The sequence below is a fragment of the Cetorhinus maximus genome, chromosome 6 (assembly GCF_964194155.1).
Source record: "Cetorhinus maximus chromosome 6, sCetMax3.hap1.1, whole genome shotgun sequence".
Classification (NCBI taxonomy): Eukaryota; Metazoa; Chordata; class Chondrichthyes; order Lamniformes; family Cetorhinidae; genus Cetorhinus; species Cetorhinus maximus.
This window is the reverse complement of record NC_135884.1, coordinates 11,789,564-11,812,671: the sequence shown is the minus strand read 5'-3', so window position 1 is coordinate 11,812,671 and position 23,108 is coordinate 11,789,564. Positions and strand designations below refer to the sequence as shown.

The window sequence follows — 23,108 nt, the reverse complement described above, 5'->3', positions numbered from 1 at the left end:
TACTCATTAGGTTTACCCAGTCAATATGTAGACTGAAGTCACCATGTTTACTGTATTATACATGCTACATGCTTCTCTAGTCTCCTGACTAATGCCATGCCCCACATTACCACTATTGTTTGGTGGTCTCTAAATAACTCCTACCAATGTTTGCTGCCCCTTGCTATTTCTTAGCTTCACCCAAACAGATTCCACATTTTGTTCTTCCAACCTGAGATCCTCCCTTACTAATGCACTGATCCCTGGTCATATTAGAAGACTGGTGGTTTCTGATTTGGTCTCCACATTGAACAGTATTTGGATCACTCGTCAGGTAACTTGCGGCCTAATCAATTTGGGAAGGTTTCTCTCATGAATGACTCACGTCTAACTCAGATAAGTTTCTTCAGAACTGCTTTATTTATTTACACTATGTACATGATAAGCTTCTAGCTAAGAACATCTATTTTGTGTACAGACTATTCCATCTTTCTACAGTCTCTAGCACACGGCAACTGATGCCACTGTTACATCATAGCACAAATCACTAACTCATTACCATAACTATTAACCCATTATGCTACAACCAGGATACCCAGAAGGACTGGATAACCTTGATTAGCCAATATGTAGAGGGCAAACAGCCATTGTGCCCATCTGATCCAAGCCAGCATTTATACTTCACAAGTCACCTCCTAACCTACTTCATGTAATCCTATCAGCATCACCTTCTATTCCTTTCCCCCAGCTTCCATTTAAATGCATCTTACTATTCGCCTCAACTTACTTCTGGTGAAAGTGAATTTCACATCATTGTCTGGGAAAAAATGTTCCTCCTGAATTCCTTATTTAATCAGAAGGAGGCAATTCGGCCTGTTTTTTTCTGTGCTGGCTCTCTGAAGGAGCAATTCACCTAGTGCCATTCCCCCCACCTTCTACCTGTAGCTCTGCACACTTTTCTTTTTCAGATAACAATCCAAATCCCTTTTGAATACCTCGATTGAACCTGCCACCAGCACATTTTTAGTCAGTGCATTCCAGATCCCAACCACTGACTGAGTGAAGGAGCCTTTCCTCATAAAAACAAAAAACTACTGCGGATGCTGGAAATCCAAAACAAAAACAGAATTACCTGGAAAAACTCAGCAGGTCTGGCAGCATCGGTGGAGAAGAAAAGAGTCGACGTTTCGGGTCCACACAACCCTTCAACAGAACTCCTTTCCTCATGGTCGCCATTGCTTCTTTTGCCAATGATCTTAAATCTGTGCCCTCTGGTTCTCAATCTTTCCACTGGATGGGATTTATGAGTGAGTACTGTATATTTATGGCACCTTGTTTTGGTCCCTGCACAAGCCTCCCTCCCATCTCTAAAACATTTAATAACTAAATAATTTAATTTTGCAAACATCTGTCATCCTCAGGGAAGTAGAGGAAGAGAAGGTGGGTGGGAAGAGGAGGAGAAGCTAGTGTCCTAAGGAAGAGGAAGTATTTGTTGTTAAGGAGGAGAAGCTGGGAGGCAGGGATGGTGGTGGGTTGAGGAAGAGAAGGAGGAGCAGGATGTGGTGGGTTGAGGAGGAGGAGGAGCAGGAGCAGGAGCAGGAGCAGGAGGGGGTGGGTGGGAGGATATCCAACACCCACAATTCCGTTTATCATGCACAGACTCCACTGTCCTGCGCAGCTGAGATTGGGGTTTAGTTCTTGCTGACAGCAGCCATCGCTTGAAAGGTAAGAGTGTGAAGCAGGCGTCGGAGGCGTTTTGCAGATTATCCTGCGTTTCAACACGACATTGCACCCAATGTCCGACCCACATGTGCAGCAGCAGAAACAGGAAAGGCGCAGACTTTAAAGACAGGAGTGGAAGCGGTGACCCAATTAAATATCACGAATTCAGCCCTTGACTGAGACCCATGAGTTAAATTGTTCGATGCCCTTTAACTATAAAGGATTCTACAGTTATTTTAGGGGATCCTGGCAACTATTTAATGTCCAGTTTACAGTTCTAACTGCCTAGAATAAGATTGGGCAACTTTGGGTCGCACTTTTCAAAAAAAAAAGTAACATTTCAGTGGTGACCTATGCTATATTAATAATTAACAGTTGCTTTAGCAAGAGATTATCATTGATGTCAACTGGAGATTTGACCCTTGTTATTTTGTAACTACTGTCCCCCTTAATCAGCTGCTTTCTTGAACCAATTTAAAATAATAAATAAAACAGATTGTTGGAAGCACCTCTGAATTTCTTTTCAGGGCAATTTGATTTCGTTATTTTTCAGCAATTTTATTTGTGGTCTTTTTCAAAATGAGCTAAAGGAAATAGGTGAAGGAAGCTGGCCAATTACAGAACATTCCTCACGTTCCTTTCGATGTTTAGTTCCACACACCACCCCCCACCAATAATTTTCTTCTCTCCCCACATCTCCCAAAGGCCATGCCTTGTGCTGAGGCATTAAGTGTCGACAGCAGCCCTCAGTGCCCTTTTTCGCTTATCTCCAGTAGCTGGTGATGACAGATTTTTGTCAAGCATATTTGTAAAAGTTTACAGAAGTGAGGCAAGTAGACAGAGTTAAGATGCAGATCAGCTATAATCACGTTGAATGGCAGAACATGCTTGAGGGGCTGAACGGTCGCCTCCTGTTCCTATATTTCTGTGTCGTGCCTGTGTGTATAAGCCTGGTCAATGAGTATTGGCAAATAGTTCAGCATGACAAGACATCCAAATTCACACACGTGCTTCGATGCTCTCCAGCACAGGTTGCTGCTTAGCAATCAGGAGCAGAATCCAGACTGATGTTTCCTCTCCCCCAGCTGAGGGATGCTGAGGCCAATTACATCACTTCCACCTTTCTCATTGCGACCAATTAACTTAGCCCAGCTTCGAAATCAATCCTGGGACCTTCATGGTCTGTGTGCCTCAGTATCTCACCACCTACTAAAGGAACCACAGGGTGTATATACCTATGGAGCCTAAAGGAGCCTGAAACTTGAAGCAACAGCATTGGTTAGCTCTTTATGGCCTGTTAATGTAGAAGTGGAACTTTTTTTCAGTGAAACAGCAATAGTAAGAGGTAACTCATGCACTACTCTTATTTAACATTGCCGCTGCCTTTGACACTTTGGGTCCATTCCATCATTCTGATCTATAGTATCTTGTGGATTCACAACTACATACTCCAGTGCAGAACTGCCTTAAAAATCCTTTTGATCAGGCTTTCAGTCTAAGGTTTCCATTTATTTGTTTATTTTATTGATGACCACTCTACACCTTATAAAATGCCCTGTAATGTTTTACATGAGGAGCTCCATATAAATGTAAGTCCTTGTGGTATAATGTTAGGTGAATAATGAGCAATAAGCTTACAGTGTGTGGTGTACAAGCTACTGCTCTATATTACCATAGTTCAGCAAATTAGATCACTTCAGGCTGGTTATTGTCTTACTGTACACGTGTTTCATTAATAAATTAATTTAGCAGGATAAAGGTTAAGTATGCTAAAGGATAAATGCGTTCAGATTTGCATCAGTTACAACCTTTTTTGTATTTCCCTTCAGCATCATGTAAGGTATTATGTTAACAATAGCGGAGGTCTTGTGGTGCAGTGGTAGCATCCTTAGCTCTGGGCCAGAAGCTCTGGGTTCAAGTCTCACTTCATGACTTGATGGCCACGGAAGGTGCGTTCATAACACGGCCAAACGGGTTGATTATCAACCTGTAAATCCTTCCAATATACCTGATGGCAGGCGGTAAGAGCAGGAGATTTTCCTGGTCAGCCATACTGCAGCAGGCAATGGCAAACCACTGCAGTACTTTACCAAGCATGATCATGGACCAATCCAATGGAAGTCCATGGTTGCCAATGCCCTCTTCGAGCACGGTACCTGAAGGGGGAGCAGGAGTTAACAACAGCAACTTGCACCTTTTTCCTATATTACAACAGTGCCTACGCTTCCGCAGTACTTAATCAACTGTAAGGTGTTTTCAGATCATGAAAGGCACTGTATGAATGCATGTCATTCTTTAAAGTATTAAAAGTATGATGAAATTCTAACTGTTTGTTAAATGTTCATTGTAATGAAGTGTGTGCGTTAGAAAATTGAACAACTTCAACAACAGCTTTGCAAATTAAGAACGAAATTATCGTCAATCTTAAATTAAGTAGGAATGTTATCAAATCATTTGTTACAATTTTAAAAAATAATTGCACTTAATTTATACACAACTGTTGCTCAATTTAGCTTGAAAGAGGGACAAACTGCATGCTTGGGCAAGGAATCAGTAGTTTACTTCATTCACTTTCTCTTCAGCTCTTTTATCTAAACTCTATTTGTGGGCTAATTTTCATAGCCGTTCCCGTTTTTCTTTTAAACCTGTATATATTCCTCCTCTAAATCATGTCAACGTCTCTCAATCTGGAGACTTTCTAACTGAGAGTACCATAATACATAGATGTATTTAGGGGGAAGCTGGACATGAGAGAGAAAGGAACAGAAGAATATACTGATCTGGTTAGATTAAGAAGGGTGGGGGGACACTCGAGTGGAGCATAAATTTTTTCTGTGCTCTATCTTCTTTGTACAGTATATAGATTGTTTAATGTCCCAGTCAGATAAAAATGAATGTAAAGCCAATATTGGGAGATATTAAGATCTCTCACATACCATGAAAGCTTCTCGCAATACCATGTGAGCTCCTAAAGATAAGGGGGAATTTCTATCCAGTGTTGTTATTAAATTTGAGTTTATTATTGAGGCTGACTGCATAACTGCAGATTTAAAAAAAAACACAGGGAGATATTTAACATTATGTTTAACAAATATAAAGAGATTCATCCTGAGAACTAGCCACACTTTTTTGGCTTCTATGCAGCATAAAAGCGGCTTGAACGTGGACCATCCAGTGTGATCTTGGATTGGGTTTGGTTGAAAGGTCACCATTAATGTAAACTTAATGTAAGTCTCTTTATAAAGACTAAAGCTAAAATAACACTACAATTTAAGATAAAGAGTCAAGACTAAAACTAAAATTATTCCTACAAGTCACCAGTCAGTAATTTAAAATGGTGAAAAGGTACAAATAAAGTCTTAGATATCAGTCATGTCCAGTTTATAATAATTTACTAACATTTCTTGTGGCTTTATGAAAATGAAATAACAATTATGACATTTGGAAATATAAGTTTTGAAAAAAAATCTGGTATGAAAATATGGAAAGTAGAAGATAGGGTAACTTGACATGTGAAGAATTGTAGATGTAACAATGTATGACATCTCTGATATGATATTCATTCTGCAGATTTAATTGTGGAGTTGAACCTGTGCTTGCTACACTCCCAGAATTGGATTAACTTCTTGCTAATCACATTCATTCTCTGGCAGGATGAAATCAATCAGAGCAATCAATGAACCTCAGTAATTAAGATGGTCACTGCATTTGGAAGGTACTTGTGGCTTCGTTCCAACCATCAGCTCATTTACAAGAACTGGCAGCCAAGGAGGCTTCATCGGATTGCTTCTGTAATTGGCAAAGAAATGCCCCTTCAGCAACATGGTCTGCAGATCTTTCAGGCAGCAATCAACGCTGTTTTGCCTCCAAACATTATCAAGAACAATGTTAGCATAAAAGGAGACAGGCTGATGATACAAAATCAGTGTTTCCCTGTCCATAAGAATGTCTACCTTGTTGGATTTGGAAAGGCTGTGTTGGGAATGGCAGCTGCTATAGAAGCGATTCTGGGAGACCACCTGCTCCAAGGAGTAATCAGCATTCCTCTTGGAATTCAGAGGATTCTCCAGTTGGCTGGAAAAGAGTAAGAAATTAGAAGATAAGCACGTCTATTTTTATTTTCTATCAACCAGTAGTTCTGATTAGTTTTCTTTCTGACCTTTCCCTAACAAACCCAGCCAAGGACATCAAGCTGGAGCATGGCACAGCACCAAACATTTTGGGGTTACTTAAATAGTTTAGTTGGTAAATTTGTAGTCCAATGTAAAATGGAATTATACTGATCAGTACTTTTGCAGATTCAATTTCTGGTCTTGCTGAATTAACTAACTTCAGTATGGGGGAGAAAAGTGGGAGCTACAGTTGGTCTCAATGCTCCTGAGTTAAGGAGATGGAAGCTGAGCTGTTGTCCATGCTCCTGATTCTAAGCCAGTGGTTCATGCTAGAGAATGCCAATGTGTGGGGGATACTGAGTAAGGACAGAATTGTCATTGTTGAATAATCTGACAACACTGTCTGTACTCAGTTGAAAAAATTGATGGCACTGATGCTGCCCAGTTTTCACTGAACCTCACCACACATGAATCACCACCTTCAGGAGAGGAAGGTGAGCTTATTGAAACATAACATTGACAAGAATGGTCCCTGGGATGAGGAACTTCAGTTATGAAGATAGATTGGAGAAGTTAGGACTGTTTTCCTCAGAGAAAAGAAGGTTGAGAGGAGATTTGATAGAGGTATTCAAAATCATGAGGGGTCTTGACAGAGTAGATAGGGAGAAACTGTTCTCATTCATGAAAGGATCAAGAGTGAGAGGGCACAGATTTAACAGAGACAAAAGTGATACGAGGAGAAACTTTTTTTTTTACACAGCGAGTGGTTAGGGTTTGGAATTCCACTGCCTGAAACTCTGATGGAGGCAAGTTCAGTTGCAGCATTCAAAAAGCAATTAGACTGTTATCTGAAAAGAATGAATGTGCAGGGTTTTGGGGAGAAAGCGGGGCAATGGCACTAGGTGAGTTATTCATTTGGAGAGCAGGTGCAGACACGATGGGCCAGATGGCCGCCTCCTGCACTGTAACAATTCCGTGATCCTGTGGAGATGGCAAGATCACCTTGTCAAGCAGGTTTTAAATTTATTCCCTACAATGACCTTAACATAAACAAAAACCTAAAACACCATCTTGAGGGAGATCTTAGAATCTGCTATTAATACTCTCGCAAAATTGCAAGAGGGAAAAGGAACATAATAGGAGAGACATACGGGCAGGATTTTCTGGGCCTGCCTGCTGCCGGGATCATCCGGTCCTGGCAAATGCCAGTGAATTTCTGGCTGGGCTTCAACCTCCCCCCCACCCCCCGCCCCCCCGCACCACTATGGTGGGGCTGGAAAGCCAATGAGCCCAGTGTTAACTGTGTAAGTGAACAGATTTGAGTGAGTTAAAATTTTGCCAAATATCTTTTTCAAATTTCCAGTTGATTCCAGGTAAATATATACCTAATCAAGCACACTTCAAATGAACCCAACTGCATTTTATTCTAGTGTATATATAGTATTATATTCATAGCAACAAGCTCCAAAGGACCAGATTCCTCCAGCTTACTCTTGTCTCTTATCCTCAATCTGACTCATGTGTTATATCTGCAATCCAAGAATAAGGATGCATTTATGCTACAAGTTTACTACCAGTGCGCAACTGTTTTAAATTTACACCAATGCTAAATTTGTGTAGTATAAATTGGGTTTTAAGGCTCCGGAGGGAATTTTTTTTGTCGTCAGGCTTGACTCCTGATTTAGGCTCCACTTACACTATAGCTGGAATACTGGTGCAGAGTGAAACCTTTTCACACCAACACTACTGTTAATAGTTTAAATGTTGGAAACTACAAATGTTAAAACATTTATGTAGAGTACAGTAGCACAGTTGTTGTATTACTGGACTAGTAATCCAGAGGGCTGGCCCTATGACCTGGGGACAGGAGTTCAAATCCCACCACAGCAGCAGGGGAATTTAAATTTAATTATTTAAAACAAAATCTGGAATAAAAAAACTAGTATCAGTAACGGTGACCATGAAACTACTGGATTGCTGTGAAAACCCATCTGGTTCACTAATGTCCTTTTAGGGAAGGAAATCTGACATCTTTACCTGGTCTGGTCTGGCCTACGTGTGAATTTAGACCCAGGGAATTAGTTGATGACAAACAATTCAGCATGGATTTCCATTGCAAAGTGTCCAATTTGCAAATGCAAAATGGATTTCCATTGCAAAGTATCCAATTTGCAAATGCAAATGAATAGAAACATGCAGTTGGTCAATGCATTCCATACTGTAATACACCGCTCACCAGCTGCACTCCTGATAACTCCACAGGGACATGCTTTTTGACTCTTACCTGCCTGCTGAAGTGGCCTAGCCAACCACTCGGGTGTCGGCTCAATGTCATTGTTCCCTTTAAAATTTGTTGTTGTGCCCAGCCAATTTTTTTCAATGCACACTTCCTTAACTTTTTTTTGCACAGCATTTCATGTGCGGGACAAGCAAGATACAGATAGCCTTAGCGGGGGTGGGGTGGGGTGAAGGAATTGAAAAAAGCTAAAAGGTAGAGATAAAACAATAGATGGAAATACATTTAAAAATAATGGAAATAGGTGGGAAAAGAAAAATCTATATAAATTATTGGGGGAAAGGGGGGGTGAGGGGGGGGGGATCGGAAAGGGGGTGGGGATGGAGGAGAGAGTTCATGATCTAAAATTGTTGAACTCAATATTCAGTCCGGAAGGCTGTAAAGTGCCTAGTCGGAAGATGAGGTGCTGTTCCTCCAGTTTGCGTTGAGCTTCAGTGGAACAATGCAGCAGGCCAAGGACGGAACTGTGGGCATGAGAGCAGGGTGGAGTGTTGAAATGGCAAGCGACAGGGAGGTCTGGGTAATGCTTGCGGACAGACCGAAGGTGTTCTGCAAAGCGGTCACCCAGTCTGCGTTTGGTCTCTCCAATGTAGAGGAAACCGCATTGGGAGCAACGAATGCAGTAGACTAAATTGAGGGAAGTGCAAGTGAAATGCTGCTTCACTTGAAAGGAGTGTTTGGGCCCTTGGACGGTGAGGACAGGGGAAGTAAAGGGGCAGGTGTTGCACCTTCTGCGGTTGCATGGGAAGGTGCCGTGGGAGGGGGCTGAGGTGTAAGGGGTGATGGAGGAGTGGACCAGGGTGTCCCGGAGGGAACGATCCCTGCGGAATGCCACCAGGGGGAGTGAAGGGAAGATGTGTTTGATGGTGGCATCATGCTGGAGTTGGCGGAAATGGCGGAGGATGATCCTTTGAATGCGGAGGCTGGTGGGGTGATAAGTGAGTACAAGGGGGACCCTATCATGTTTCTGGGAGGGAGAGGAAGGTGTGAGGGCGGATGTGCGGGAGATGGGTCGGACACAGTTGAGGGCCCTGTCAACCACCGTGGGTGGAAAACCTCGGCTAAGGAAGAAGGAAGACATGTCAGAGGAACTGTTTTTGAAAGTGGCATCATCAGAACAGATGCGATGGAGGCGAAGGAACTGAGAGAATGGGATGGAGTCCTTACAGGAAGCGGGGTGTGAGGAGCTGTAGTCGAGGTAGCTGTGGGAGTCGGTAGGCTTGTAATGGATATTGGTGGACAGTCTATCAGCAGAAATTGAGACAGAGAGGTCAAGGAAGGGAAGGGAAGTGTCAGAGATGGACCATGTGAAAATGGTGGAAATTGGAAGCAAAATTAATAAATTTTTCCAGGTCCAGACGAGAGCATGAAGCAGCACCGAAGTAATCATCGATGTACCAGAGAAAGAGTTGTGGGAGGGGGCCGGAGTAGGACTGGAACAAGGAATGTTCCACATACCCCATAAAGAGACAGGCATAGCAGGGGCCCATGCGGGTACCCATAGCCACACCTTTTATTTGGAGGAAGTGAGACGAGTTTAAGGTGAAATTGTTCAGTGTGAGAACAAGTTCAGCCAGACGGAGGAGAGTAGTGGTGGATGGGGATTGTTCGGGCCTCTGTTCGAGGAAGAAGCGGAGAGCCATCAGACCATCCTGGGGGGGGATGGAGGTGTACAGGGATTGGACGTCCATGGTGAAGAGGAGGCGATTGGGGCCAGGGAACTGGAAATTGTTGATATGGTGTAGGGTGTCAGAGGAATCACGGATGTAGGTGGGAAAGGACTGGACAAGGGGAGAGAGAATAGAGTCAAGATAGCAAGAAATGAGTTCCGTGGGGCAGGAACAGGTTGACACGATCGGTCTGCTGGGACAGTCCTGTTTGTGGACTTTGGGTAGGAGGTCGAAGTGGGCCGTCCGAGGTTGGGAGATTATCAGGTTGAAAGCTGCGGATGGAAGATCTCCAGAGGAGATGAGGTCAGTAACAGTCCTGGAAACAATGGCTTGATGTGCAGTGGTGGGGTCATGGTCCAGGGGGAGGTAGGAGGAAGTGTCTGCGAGTTGACACTCAGCCTCTGCGAGGTAGAGGTCAGTGCGCCAGACAACAACAGCACCACCCTTGTCAGCGGGTTTGATGACAATGTCAGGGTTGGACCTGAGAGAACGGAGTGCAGCAAGTTCAGAGAGAGACAGGTTAGAGTGGGTGAGAGGAGCAGAGAAATTGAGACGACTAATGTCACGCATATCATTTGCCTTCCTAATTGCTTGCTGCACCTGCCTGTTTACTTTCATTGAGTGGTGTACAAGGACATCCAGATCCCTTTGTACATCCATATTTCCCAATATATATCACCATTTAACTCATACTCTGCCTTTCTGTTTTTTACACCAAAGCGTCTAACTTCACATTTATCCATGTTATACTACATCTGCGGTGTGTTTGCGCTCACACACAACTTGTCTAAATCTCCCTGAAGTCTCCTTGCATCTTCCTCACAACCCCGCCCAGTTTTGTGTCGTCAGCTTGGAGGGGAACATACAGGTGGTGGTGTTCCCATGTGTCTGCTGCCCTTGTCCTTACAGATGGTAGTGGTTGTGGGTTTGGAAGACGCTGTCGAAGGAGGCTTGGTGAGTTCCTGTAGTGCATCTTGTAGATGGTACGCACTGCTGCTACTGAGTGTCGGTGGTGGATGGAGTGAATGTTTGTGGATGGGGTACCAATCAAGCGGGCTGCTTTGTCCTGTATGGTGTAAGGCTTCTTGAGTGTTGTTGGAGTTGCACTCATCCAAGCAAGTGGAGAGTATTCCATCACACTTCTGTCGTGGGACTTGTAGATGGTGGACAGGCTTTGAGGAGTCAGGAGGTGAGTTACTTGTCGCAGGATTCCTAGCCTCTGACCTGCTGTTGTAGCCACAGTATTTATGTGGCTAGTCCAGTTCAGTTTCTGGTTAATTTTAACCCCCAGGATGTTGTTAGTGGGGGATTCAATGATGGTCATGCCATTGAATGTCAAGGGGTGATGGTTAGATTCTCTCTGGCTGGAGATGGTCATTACCTGGCACTTGTGTGGTCCAGATGTTACTTGCCACTTGTCACCCCAAGCCTGGATATTGTCCAGGTCTCGTTGCATTTGGACATGGACTGCTTCAGTACCTGAAGAGTCATGAATGGTGTTGAACATTGTGCAATCATCCGCGAACATCCCCATTTCTGACCTTATGAAGGAAGGAAGATCATTGATGAAACAGCTGAAAAGGGTTGGGCCTAGGACTGTACCCTGAGGAACTCCTGCAGTGATGCCCTGGAACTGAGATGATTGACCTCCAACAACCACAACCTTTGTGCTAGGTATGACTCCAACCAGTGGAGAGTTTTCTCCCTGATTCCCATTGTCTCCAGTTTTGCTATGGCTCCTTGATGCCACACGCAGTCAAATGCTGCCTTGATGTCAAGGGCAGTCACTCTCACCTTATCCCTGGAGTTCAGGTCTTTTATCTATGTTTGAACCAAGGCTGTAATGAGGTCAGAAGCTGAGTGACCCTGGCGGAACCCAAACTGGGCATCAGTGAGCTGATTATTGCTAAGCAAGTGCCACTTGATAGCACTGTTGATGACTCCTTCCATCACTTTATTGATGATTGAGAGTAGACTGATGGGGTGGTCATTGGACAGGTTGGATTTGTCCTTTTTGTGTAGAGGACATACCCAGGCAATTTTCCACATTGCCGGGTAGATGCCAGTGTTGTAACTGTACTGGAACAGCTTGGGTAGGGGCATGGCAAGTTCTGGAGCACAAGTCTTCAGTACTATTGCCGGAATATTTTCAGGGCCCATAGCCTTTGCAGTATCCAATACCCTCGGCCATTTCTTAATATCACATGGAATGAATCGAATTGACTGAAGATTAGCATCTGTGATGCTGGGGACCTCCAGAGGAGGCCGAGATAGATCATCCACTCGGCACTTCTGGCTGAAGATTGTAGCAAATGCTTCAGCCTTCTCTTTTGCACTGATGTGCTGGGCTCCTCCATCATTGAGGATGGGGATATTTGTGGAGCCCTCTCCTCCAGTGAGTTGTTTAATCATTCACCACCATTCACGACTGGATGTGGCAGGACTGCAGAGCTTAGATCTGATCCGTTGGTTGTGAAATCACTTAGCTCTGCCTGTCACTGCTTATGCTGTTTGGCATGCAAGTAGTCCTGTGTAGTAGCTTCAGCAGGTTGACATCTCATTTTTCGGTATGCCTGGTGCTGCTACTCTCATGCCCTCTTGCACTCTTCATTGAACCAGGATTAATCCAGGGCATGAAGTTACAGATTGTGGTTGAGTACAATTCTGCTGCTGTTGATGGCCCACAGCGCCTCATGGTTGCCCAGTTTTGAGTTGCTGTATTTTTCCGAAATCTTAGCATGGTGGCATCAGTGTACTTGGGGGTTGGTTAGGGCATAAATCAACTAGAGTCGCAACATGTAGTTGATGTTGAGTACCCTTTTACTTGAAGCACATATGTCTAGACATCAGATAAGGGCAAAATTAGTCATAGCTGTAATGCCCTCCATGGTTCAACATGCACCAGCAAGGATCAAATATCGAAGACAACCACCAAGCAAGGTACTTGTGGGCAACAAATTGTACGTAGGAAGAAATCGAAGCCTTCAGGAAAGGGGATGAAATTGGTTGATGGAAACAAATCCACAAATGAATTTGCATTGCAAATTATACACTTTGCAAATTTAAATAAATAGAAATGGTGTAGTTGGTCAATGCATTCCATGTTGTCTCCACTGCTTAACTGTTTCATTCCTGCCGACTCCACAGGGACATGCTTCTAAGACCTCAGACAAAAATACAAGCAATGGAAGGAGCCAGACATAACCTCCCTGATGAGAATGCTTTAAAAGCAGCCAACAATATCCATCATTTAGTGGAAGGACTTACCGCAGATGACCTGCTTGTTGTCCTTATCTCAGGTACAGGAATTATTTGTCTCATCGTCATTGCAAATCTACCATAAAGATTTATCCAGTTCTTCCGGTTTAGCACAGATCAATATCCACTAAACCTAAGGTTGACTGCCCTACCATTGTAAAAGTTTTAAAATATTCACTGAAATAAATTAAGTTGACTGCTTGACTGTCATTGACTCTTTAGTGGGTTAATGCAGTGCCATGTGTGGTACTGGTGTCAGATCTGATCTCTGCTGGTACAAGAGTGAAGTACTCCAGATGCCAGAAATCTGAAATAAAAACAGAAAATGCTGTTCTGGCAGCTTCTGTGGTGGGAGAAATAAGAGTTAATGGGCGAGCTTTTAACTCACACAAAATCCACCCACTTGCAGAGTTAAAATTGAGCCCAATGTTTCAGGTGTTTCAGTGACCTTTCATCAGAACTGGGGAGTGCTCAGAGACGTAACAGTTTTTTGAGCGGGGAAAGGGGGAACGAGAGGAAAGAACAAATGTGAAGACCTGTGACAGAGTGGAAGGCAGGAGAATGACGAAAAGGGTGAGGCAAAAAGAGATGGTAATGGGACATGTGAAGAAACAAAATATGCAACTAGCAAAGGTGTAAATGGGAAAAGGAGAATCATCACCTCCAGCTGCTGTCAGAAACAAAAGGAGCAAGGTTTATCACCTGAAATAGTTGAACTCAGGGTTGATTTTTTTTTAATCCTTTCATGGCGTCGCTGGCAAGGACAGCATTTGTTGCCCATCCCTAATTTCCCTTGAACTGAGCGGCTTGCTGGGCCATTTCAGAGGGCAGTTAAGAGCCAACTACATTGCTGTGGGTCTGGAGTCACACGTAGGCCAGACCGGGTAAGGATGGCAGATTTCCCTCCCTAAAGGACATTAGTGAACAAGATAGGATTTTATGACAATCGTCAGAGTTTCATGGCCACCATTACTGATGCTAGCTTTATATTCCCGATATTATTAACTGAATTTAAATTCCACCAGCTGCCATGGTGGGATTTGAACCCATGTCCCCAGACCAATAGCCTGTGCCTCTGGATTACTAGTTCAGCGACATTATCACTACCCCACCATCTCCCTATGAATCCAGAAAGCTGTAAAGTGCCAAGTCAAACATACGAATTTGGAACAGGAGTAGGCCATTCGGCCCCTCGAGCCTGCTCCGCCATCCAATAAGATCATGGCTGGTCTAATAGCAATCTCCTACCTACCCCGGATAACCTTTCACCCCCTTGTTTATCAAGGTTCTATCTACCTCTGCCTTAAAAATATTCAAAGGCTCAGAGAGAAAAAAATTCTCCTCATCTCTGTCATAAATGGGCAACTCCTTATTTTTAAACAGTGACCCCTAGTTCTAGATTCTCCCACAGGAGGAAGTATCCTCTCCACATCCACCCTGTCAAGACCCCTCGGGTTTCAATCAAGTTGCCTCTTACTCTTCTAAACTCCAGTGGATACAAGCCTAGCCTGTCCAACCTTTCCTCATAAGACAACCAGCCCATTCCTGGTACTGGTCTAGTAAACCTTCTCTGAACTGCTTCCAACACATTTACAACCTTTCTTAAATAAGGCGGCCAATACTGTACACAGTTCTCCAGATGTGGTCTCACCAGTGTCCTGTACAACTGAAGCATAACCTCCCTACTTTTATATTCAATTCCCTTCGCAATAAACGATAACGTTCTATTAGCTTTCCTAATTACTTGTTGCACCTGCATACTAACTTTTTGTGAGTCAAAAGATGAGCTGCTGTTCCTTGAGCACTTTAGAGCCTTCAGAACTCAACATTGCATTCAACACTTTCTTGTGCTCTCTGTTCAGCCGACTCTCTCTCAGTGATGTGGATTTGCATCTGACTGCACTCTCCCAAGGTGTTGTTACCTGCACTGGCATTCAACACTGAATACTGTTTTTTGAGTGCCACACTCCCAGAGGAATCCTGCACTGCCTGCCTTTTCTTTCTAGTTTTCTCTCTCCTGAACTCTCCCTAGCCACAGGGTGATCACCTCCTGAAACATGCCATCCACAAAACTCTCAGCTTCCGTTTAAAATTCTTAGGGCTTGGCAGGGTAGATGCTGAGAAGTTGTTTCCCCTGGCGGGAGAGGCTAGGACTGGGGTAATAGGCTCAGGATAAGGGGTTGCCATTTAGGATTGAGATTAGGAGAAAGGTGTGCTCTCAAGACGGTTGTGACTCTTTGGAATTATCCATCCCAGAGAGCTATAGATTCTCAGTCATTGAGGATATTCAAAAACGAGTCTGATAGATTTTTGGACACTAAAATAATATAGGGAGAGGGTAGGAAAGTGAAGTTGAAATAGAAGATCAGCAATGATCTTATTAAATAGCATTAAATTAAATTAAATCTTATTAATAGTTCGAGGAGCCTTATGACCTACTCCTGCTTCTATTTCTTATGTCCTTCTGCTTCCAGCATCTGTGGTTTTCCAGGACACATGAAGTGTTGTGGAATTCCCACAAGGTACAGGATGTGGATGCAATCATTCCAGTTGTCCCACCGTGTCAGCTTCCAGTTAATTAGTATTGTTTATTTAGCTTTAAGGCTATTTAACTGCTCAGCTAACATTTAAAAAGCACTAACCAATTAACTAAATACTTAAACTAACTTAACACTAACTACGAAATATGTGTCCTAAATATTTAATGGTAATTCCTCAGGTTCCACTGTCTGTGCTGGTTGTGACATTGCTCTGTCCATGTTTGCCTGTTGCTGAAATAAAACAGCATGCCAGCAGTATTTTGATTTCAGATTTTTGATAACAGATTCCCAGCATCTGCAGAATTTTGCTGTTGTCTGTAGCTACCTGTGGAAGAGAGTCTGAAATTCTGAATGTAATTTCCTTCCTACGGGGATATTGGTCTCTGTTCAGCATACCCCACATGTGCCACACCTTTGTTAAAATTGCAGCACAAACTTACCTATGGAGACCAAGAACAAGAAACGGTCATTCAGTCCACCAAATCTTTCCAGCCAGAATCTGCATTAAATTAATCTAACATGGACTTCCTTTCCAAGCCATCTGATGATCCTCTTCTATGGGGAACACTAATTTCCAATCTCTACCGGAACTGGAAAGAGAAAGAAGATGTTGCTAAATATCTTCTTAAACCATAATTACAATTCTCAACAGGTTTCAGCCCTTTTAAAAGATATCAATCGACCACAAGTTAATTTCCTTCTGGCAGGTTCATATGTCCACTGGCTTGTGGGAGGATTTTTTTTCACCATCTCTAACCTAGCTTGTGTGAACTTTATGTTTAAGCTTGCATTATGTTGTGTGCTGGAGACTTGGCATGCTCATGTCCATAACAATTTTTAAAAATTGTTTCTTCAGGAGGGGGGTCAGCTTTATTGCCAGCTCCAATCCCCCCTGTCACTTTGGAGGAGAAACAATGCCTGACCAAACAACTTGCTGCTAAGGGGGCAACAATTCAGGAACTCAACACACTCCGCAAAATGCTCTCTCTGTTGAAGGGTGGAGGTTTGGCTAGAGCCGCCTATCCTGCTCAGGTCTGTATCCTTTTTTGTTTCTTGATAAGACTTTGTTGATTATGAAACTTTGAATGAGATTAAAATCAATTGCTGGCCTTAGTCGGTACTGTTAATCAAAATGTCAGCTGTGACTCAGTGGTAGCACTTCCACCTCTGAGCCAGAAGATTATGGGTTCAAGTCCTTAGCACACAATCCAGGCTGACGTACTGAAGGGGATAAAAACAAAAAGCTAAAAGCTACTGCGGATGCTGGAAATCCAAAACAAAAACAGAATTACCTGGAAAAACTCAGCAGGTCTGGCAGCATCGGCGGAGAAGAAATCAGTCAACGTTTCGAGCCTTCATGGTACTGAAGGGGTGCTGCATTGTTGGAGAAGAAGTGGACATGAAAGATCCCTGTGACACTTTTCAAAGAGGAATTAGGAGTCTCCCAATGCCCTAGCCAACATTTATCTGTAAACCAACAGGTTACCTGATCGTTATCTCATCACTGTTTGTGCAATTGGCTGCCACGTTTCCTACAACAATGATTACATTTCAAAAATACTTAATTGGCTGTAAAGCTTTTTATGATGCCCTGAGGTAGTGAAAGGCACCACTTAAATGTGAGTTCTTCCTCATATGTTACAATGGTGAAGATTCCAATTTTCTATCCCCCCCACCCACGCCGCCGATGATGCTGACTCATACATTGTCACAGTTCCAGTATCTTGTCTGTTCCAAGTCATGGATCAAATGGCTTCTGCTGTCAAGCCTTTATACACAAAGGATAACATCAGAGGTTACATGACAATGGCAAGCCACATCGCACAAAGGCACTTCTCCAAACATTGGCTAGGTGGCAATTTGTTTGTATGTAAACCTAGGCCATGAGTGTCAGCAGGCTACTGGATTATAAAGAGGAGGGAGGCATTAAGAGGGGGTAGGGGCATTATGCCTGAATTTATCATTGTCAGCTGATGTCCATACATGTGCATTTCACAGCAGGAAAATAATAGTGAGGAGGAGCCTCAACTGATTTTTTTCTTTTCTGCGCGTAAATCTTCACAATTTCTACCAGCACCTTAACCCTCTACCACTGAACATACCCTCACTTTAGTTTTCCATTAAAGGACTACATGTTCAGATAGTCTAGTCCAGAGCAATGATTTCTTGTGAAAATAAAATCTTCCATTTTTTTAACCCGATTCTATGCCTTTATTTAGATATGCACGCCTCTTAGTTCCGTCATTTCAAGTAAGCTATCCAACCTGACTCATAGTTTTAAAAGTCTTTGCCACGTACCTGCTATGCCTTTGTTTATGCCAAAGTGATAGCCCAAACTCATGGAACCAATCCCATAACTAAGAGTCCTTAGATTAGTTATCATTTTGGGCCCTTATCCAGAAGCTTAATTTCCTTCACTATGTACAGAGGCCAAACTGGGCACAATAAATCAAGTGCAGACATAACAAAGTTTTATAGTCTATAATGTGGTGTCTTAAACTCAACTCAACTGTACAAACTGGAACTTTACTTGCTTTCCTATGGCTACCTCCCACTGCTTTGAAATTGTTAAAGAGTAGAAGCTGACAGGTTTTTAGTCTATTTTTTCTCTCCTGCTCCTCTTCTAAAGATACCTAATCCTACTCAGTACTGAGTGCCGACCACCCTCAAAACCTGACATGGCTATTCACTATGGATGAACCTGAACAATAAATTTGAGCAGCGTATTTCATCAGGTGAATCAATGTAACTGTGAAAATCTTGCAGTTAGTCACAGTCACTGGGTACTACTTTCAGTAAGAGTCACCTAGGTGGCAGTCAAGAGCAGGGATAAAGACTTGTTTACTCCCTCTTAGTTAAAGCCTTGCTGAGCTCATATGTAGCCCTCCTAACTTTTTATTGCCACCACCTAACTCAGAAGTCGAAACTGATGTTCTGGAATGTATGACACAGTGCTACTCCATGTAACGTGTTCACTCGCTTAGCTTAAGGATGTCTCTGTTGATGGATTATGAAATTATTTAATCGTAGCAAGTGTATATATAGAACCATAGAACACTACAGCACAGAAAAACAGGCCATTCGGCCCTTCTAGTCTGTGCCGAAATATTATTCCGCTAGTCCCATTGACCTGCACCCAGTCCATAACCCTCTAGACCTCTCCCATCCATGTATCTATCCAATTTATTCTTAAAACTTAAGAGTGAGCCCGTATTTACCACGTCAGATGGCAGCTCGTTCCACACTCCCACCACTCTCTCTGAGTGAAGAAGTTCCCCCTAATGTTCCCCCTAAACCTTTCCCCTTTCACCCTAAAACACCTCTCGTGTTTACCTCTCCTAATCTAAGTGGAAAGAGCCTACTCGCATTTACTCTGTCTATACCCCTCATATGTGTATATTATTTATTTTATTTATATATATATTACTCTGTAAGTATGTTAGCATGGTAATCGGTATGAGAATATTGTCCTGCATCTAATCTCTTTGATTACGTACAGTGAAAAATTGTCGATAAAAAGTTTATGATGCCAGAGGTAGTTTTGATCAGAGATTGTATTAATAATTGAGATCATCTCTGGAGTTAGGACTCTAAATACAAGTTCATTAAAACAGAAGCCTTGTAATAGTGTTGTAATCAAGTTTGACTGTACAAGAGATTTGAAATGTAGAGCAATATAAAACGATTCTTTATTTGGCAGGTGGTGAGTCTCATCATGTCTGATGTTATTGGAGACCATTTGGAGTTTGTAGCCAGTGGCCCGACTGTACCTAACTCACAAAGTAAAGAGGATTGTCACAAGATACTGTCAAAATATAACCTGGCATTATCCATGCCAGAATCTGTAAAAGTTGTTCTGTCTCAGCCCAGCATGAATATGGACCGAGAAGAAACCCAAGATTTTGCTCACGTATGTAATTTTATTGTGGGGTCAAACGCAATTGCCTTACAGGAAGCAAAATGTAAATCAGAAAGCTTGGGTTATAACACTTCTGTCCTGTCTACTGTAGTCAGTGGAGATGTCAGGACTGTGGCCAAATTGTACAGTCTTTTGATTCGATATGTGGTCTCAGTTCTGGCAGCTGCCAATTCAAAATATGTACATGCAAGCAAACTGAAAGATGAGATCCTGCAGATGGTTGTAAACCTGGGGCTTCCTGACTTCCAACTAGACGGCTGTTTGGAGTTGTTGGAGAAGACGCAGAGTTCCAGGAAACCAATATGCCTTCTGGCAGGGGGCGAAACTACAGTTCGGCTCCAGGGCAAAGGTAAAGGGGGTCGAAATCAGGAGCTGGCCTTGCATGTAGCTTTGGAATTACACCGTGTAAAATCAGAGATTCCGCAGGATCCACTTACAAAGCATGAAATTGTTTTTCTTAGTGGCGGGACCGATGGACAAGATGGGCCTACTGAAGCAGCTGGTGCATTCGCTTACACTGAACTGGTTGATAAGGCCTTTGGTGAAGGGCTCAACACAGAGGACTTTATAAATAACAATGACTCCTTTACGTTCTTTAGCAAGTTCAATAATGGAGCTGATCTAATTGTGACAGGCCTGACAAATACTAATGTCATGGATGTGCAGGCAATTATTATTCAACCAAAGGAAATTTAAGTCAAGTACTAGCCTTTCGCTGGAAGGAGACAACAAATACAGAAAATTAAGCATTTTATTTTAGTTGCTAGGGATCTATAAACAAGAGACATAATTTTGTACTCTAATTTGTTCTTTTGTCAATCCTATTACTGGTACAGCGTGTGAAATTAAGAGCTTATAAGAAACACAGTTCTATTCCATGTCAATCATTAGTAGTAACAGCAAAAGGAACAAGGATTTTCGTATCATTTTGAAATGTTAAGCACTGGCATTATAACCTTTGGATCGGATGTGCCACAAGCTAGCAGCATTTTGGACGCCATTACACATAATTTTCAAACAAAGCTATTCAAATAAAGAAGTAAACATTTGAAGATTTTCTCCTCGATGGCCTGGGAGCTAGCCAACATTTTGTAACACAAGCCATTATTGTAATTTTGGGGGAGATGCTGACATAGTGGTAACGTCACTGGGCTAGTAACCTAGAGGCCCAGGCTAATGCTGTGGGGACATGGGTTCAAACCCCACCACAGCAGCTGGTGGAATTTAAATTCAATTAATAAATCTGCAATCAAAAGCTAGTCTCAGCAATGGTGACCATGAAACTATCATCGATTGTCTTAAAAAGCCGTCTGGTTCACCAATGTCCTTTTGGGAAGGAAATCTGTCATCTTTACGTGGTCTGGCCTACATGTGATTTCAGACCCACAGCAACATGGTTGACTTTTAACTGCCCTCTGAAGTAGTCTGGCAAGCAACTCAATTCAAAAGCAATAAGGGATGAATAGAAAAATCCCATCAAAGAATAAAAAAACATTTTGTGGGGCTTTGTAAGTTTTAGGGATTGATTCCTGGTAATCCAAAACAAAAACTGACATGGATTTTATATCTACAATCAACATACCAATTGTACAATAGAAACTGAAAAGCAAACTATCTGCTAACCATTCTTGGTACATAGCACTAGGGAGACCCATAGCCAGCAGTACACTCATTTGCAAAATAGGGAATGAATATACTCTGTCATGTGATACTTGGATAGACCAGGAAGGACCCAGATTTAATTTCTCATCTTAACTTAGTTAGCCATTCTCAGCCGAGGGACTACAATTGGGATCAGCATCCTTGGATTGGTTTCCCCACTCTTAATTGCCATCAGTGACCCTTTCTGAAAGTGTATACATTATAGACAGGATACACTTGGACCAGAATGAAAGAAGAGCCCAGGTGGAACCATATCCAGTACAACTTCACCAAGTCACTGACAAGTTGGTGGAATGGGTGAACAAGTGGCAGATGAAGTTCAATGTAGAGTAATGTGAAGTAATTCATTTGGTAGGAAGAACATGGAGAGACAATATTTTTTTAAAAAGGGTGCAACTCTAAATGATGCCGCAGCAGAGGGACCTGTGCATAAGTCATTGAAGAAGGCAGGACAGATTGAGAGCACAGTCAATAAAGCATACAGTATCCCAGGCTTTATTAATAGGGACATAGAATACATGTGCAAGGAGGTTATGTTGAACTTGTATAAGACACTAGTTCAGCCTCAGCTGGAGTATTGCGTACATTTCTGGGCGCCACACTTTAGGAAGGATGTGAAGTCCTTGGAGAGGGTGCAGAAAAGAGTCACGAGAATGGTTTCAGGGATGAGGAACTTCAGTTATGAAGATAGATTGAGAAGTTGGGACTGTTTTCCTTGGAGAAGAGGAGGAGGAGAGGAGATTTGATAGAGGTATTGAAAATCATGAGGGATCTGGACAGAGTAGATAGGAAGAAAATGTTCCCACTTGTAAAAGGATCGAAAACGAGAGGGCACAAATTTAAAGTAATTGGCAAAAAAAGCAATAGCAACATGAGGAAAATCTTTTTTGGAATGCACTGCCTGAGTGTGGTGGAGGCAGGTTCAATCAAAGCATTCAAAAGGGAATTAGACTGTTATCTGAAAAGGAAGAATGTGCAGGGTTACATGGAGAAGGTGGGGATTGGCAATAAGCGAATTGCTCATTTGGAGAGCCAGTGCAGACGCGATGGGCCAAATGGCCTCCTCCTGTACCATAACAATTCTGTGAAGTCACTAACTTCAGCAGAGGATGGTTAAGGGAGAGAATTTAAAAATAAAAACAGTAGGGTAGAAATGAAAAAAGTGCAACTAAAATAAACTAAACAAAATTTAAAGGCTAAACAATAAAAATTTAAGTTTGAAAAACTTTTAGAAAAAAATTTAAGCTGAAATTCATAATTTTAAACTTCTGGAAAAGACAATATTTATACTGCAACATTACACCAGTAAACATTGCCACTATATTTATAATATAAATTTATTTACACAGCTGTAATTAAACAGGAGAGGTCTTGTGATGCAGTGGTACAGTCCCTTCCTCTGAGCCAGAAGCCCTGGAAGGTGCATTCATAACGCAACCAAACAGGTGGAGCATTAACCTGTAAATCCTTCCAACATACGCCAATGGCAAGCGGTAAGAGCAGGAGAGATTCCTGGTCAGCAAATGTGATATAAAAAAAATTGAAACCTCTACCATCACTATTCATAGCTCCAGACGACAACATGCATGTAAAGCTGCATGTAGCCACAGCAACTCGGACACCTTGGGCATCGGTTGGCTGGACGGTGAATTAGATTGGCGCCGACGGCACAGGGTTCAATCCTCGTTCGGGTTGGGGTGGATTCTGTGCCCTACCTGTGTTGGAGGTCGTGGTGCTGCGGTCAGACTTGTCTTTGGGCAGAGAATTGAAGAACTATTACACAGGAAACCAATTGCATGTGACTTAAAAGAATGCTGTAATCTTACAGGAGGAAAGCTGTTCTTGTTCTGTAACGTATCCGTGATACATCGTTGGCAGCTTATTACTGGCCCAAGTGAGATTGGCACATTTTATGTCTAATAACAAGAAGCAGGTGGGATTTTGTAGTGA

At 42.7% G+C, this 23,108-nt stretch overlaps 1 protein-coding gene across 2 annotated transcripts; it reads left to right on the top strand.

The window, feature by feature from the left end:
- Positions 1-1,612: 1,612 nt before the first annotated feature.
- Positions 1,613-20,548, top strand: glyctk (glycerate kinase). Of its 2 annotated transcripts, none has more exons than XM_078543176.1 (5): positions 1,613-1,704; positions 5,355-5,785; positions 12,927-13,078; positions 16,434-16,609; positions 19,278-20,548. In XM_078543176.1, the coding sequence occupies exons 2-5, from the start codon at positions 5,397-5,399 to the stop codon at positions 20,190-20,192; spliced, it is 1,632 nt and encodes a 543-aa protein (XP_078399302.1). In that variant the 5' UTR covers positions 1,613-1,704; positions 5,355-5,396; the 3' UTR covers positions 20,193-20,548. The 2 variants fall into 2 exon arrangements, with proteins under 2 accessions (XP_078399302.1, XP_078399303.1); XM_078543177.1 differs by having other exon boundaries at positions 1,634-1,704; positions 5,272-5,785.
- The last annotated feature ends 2,560 nt before the right edge of the window (positions 20,549-23,108 follow it).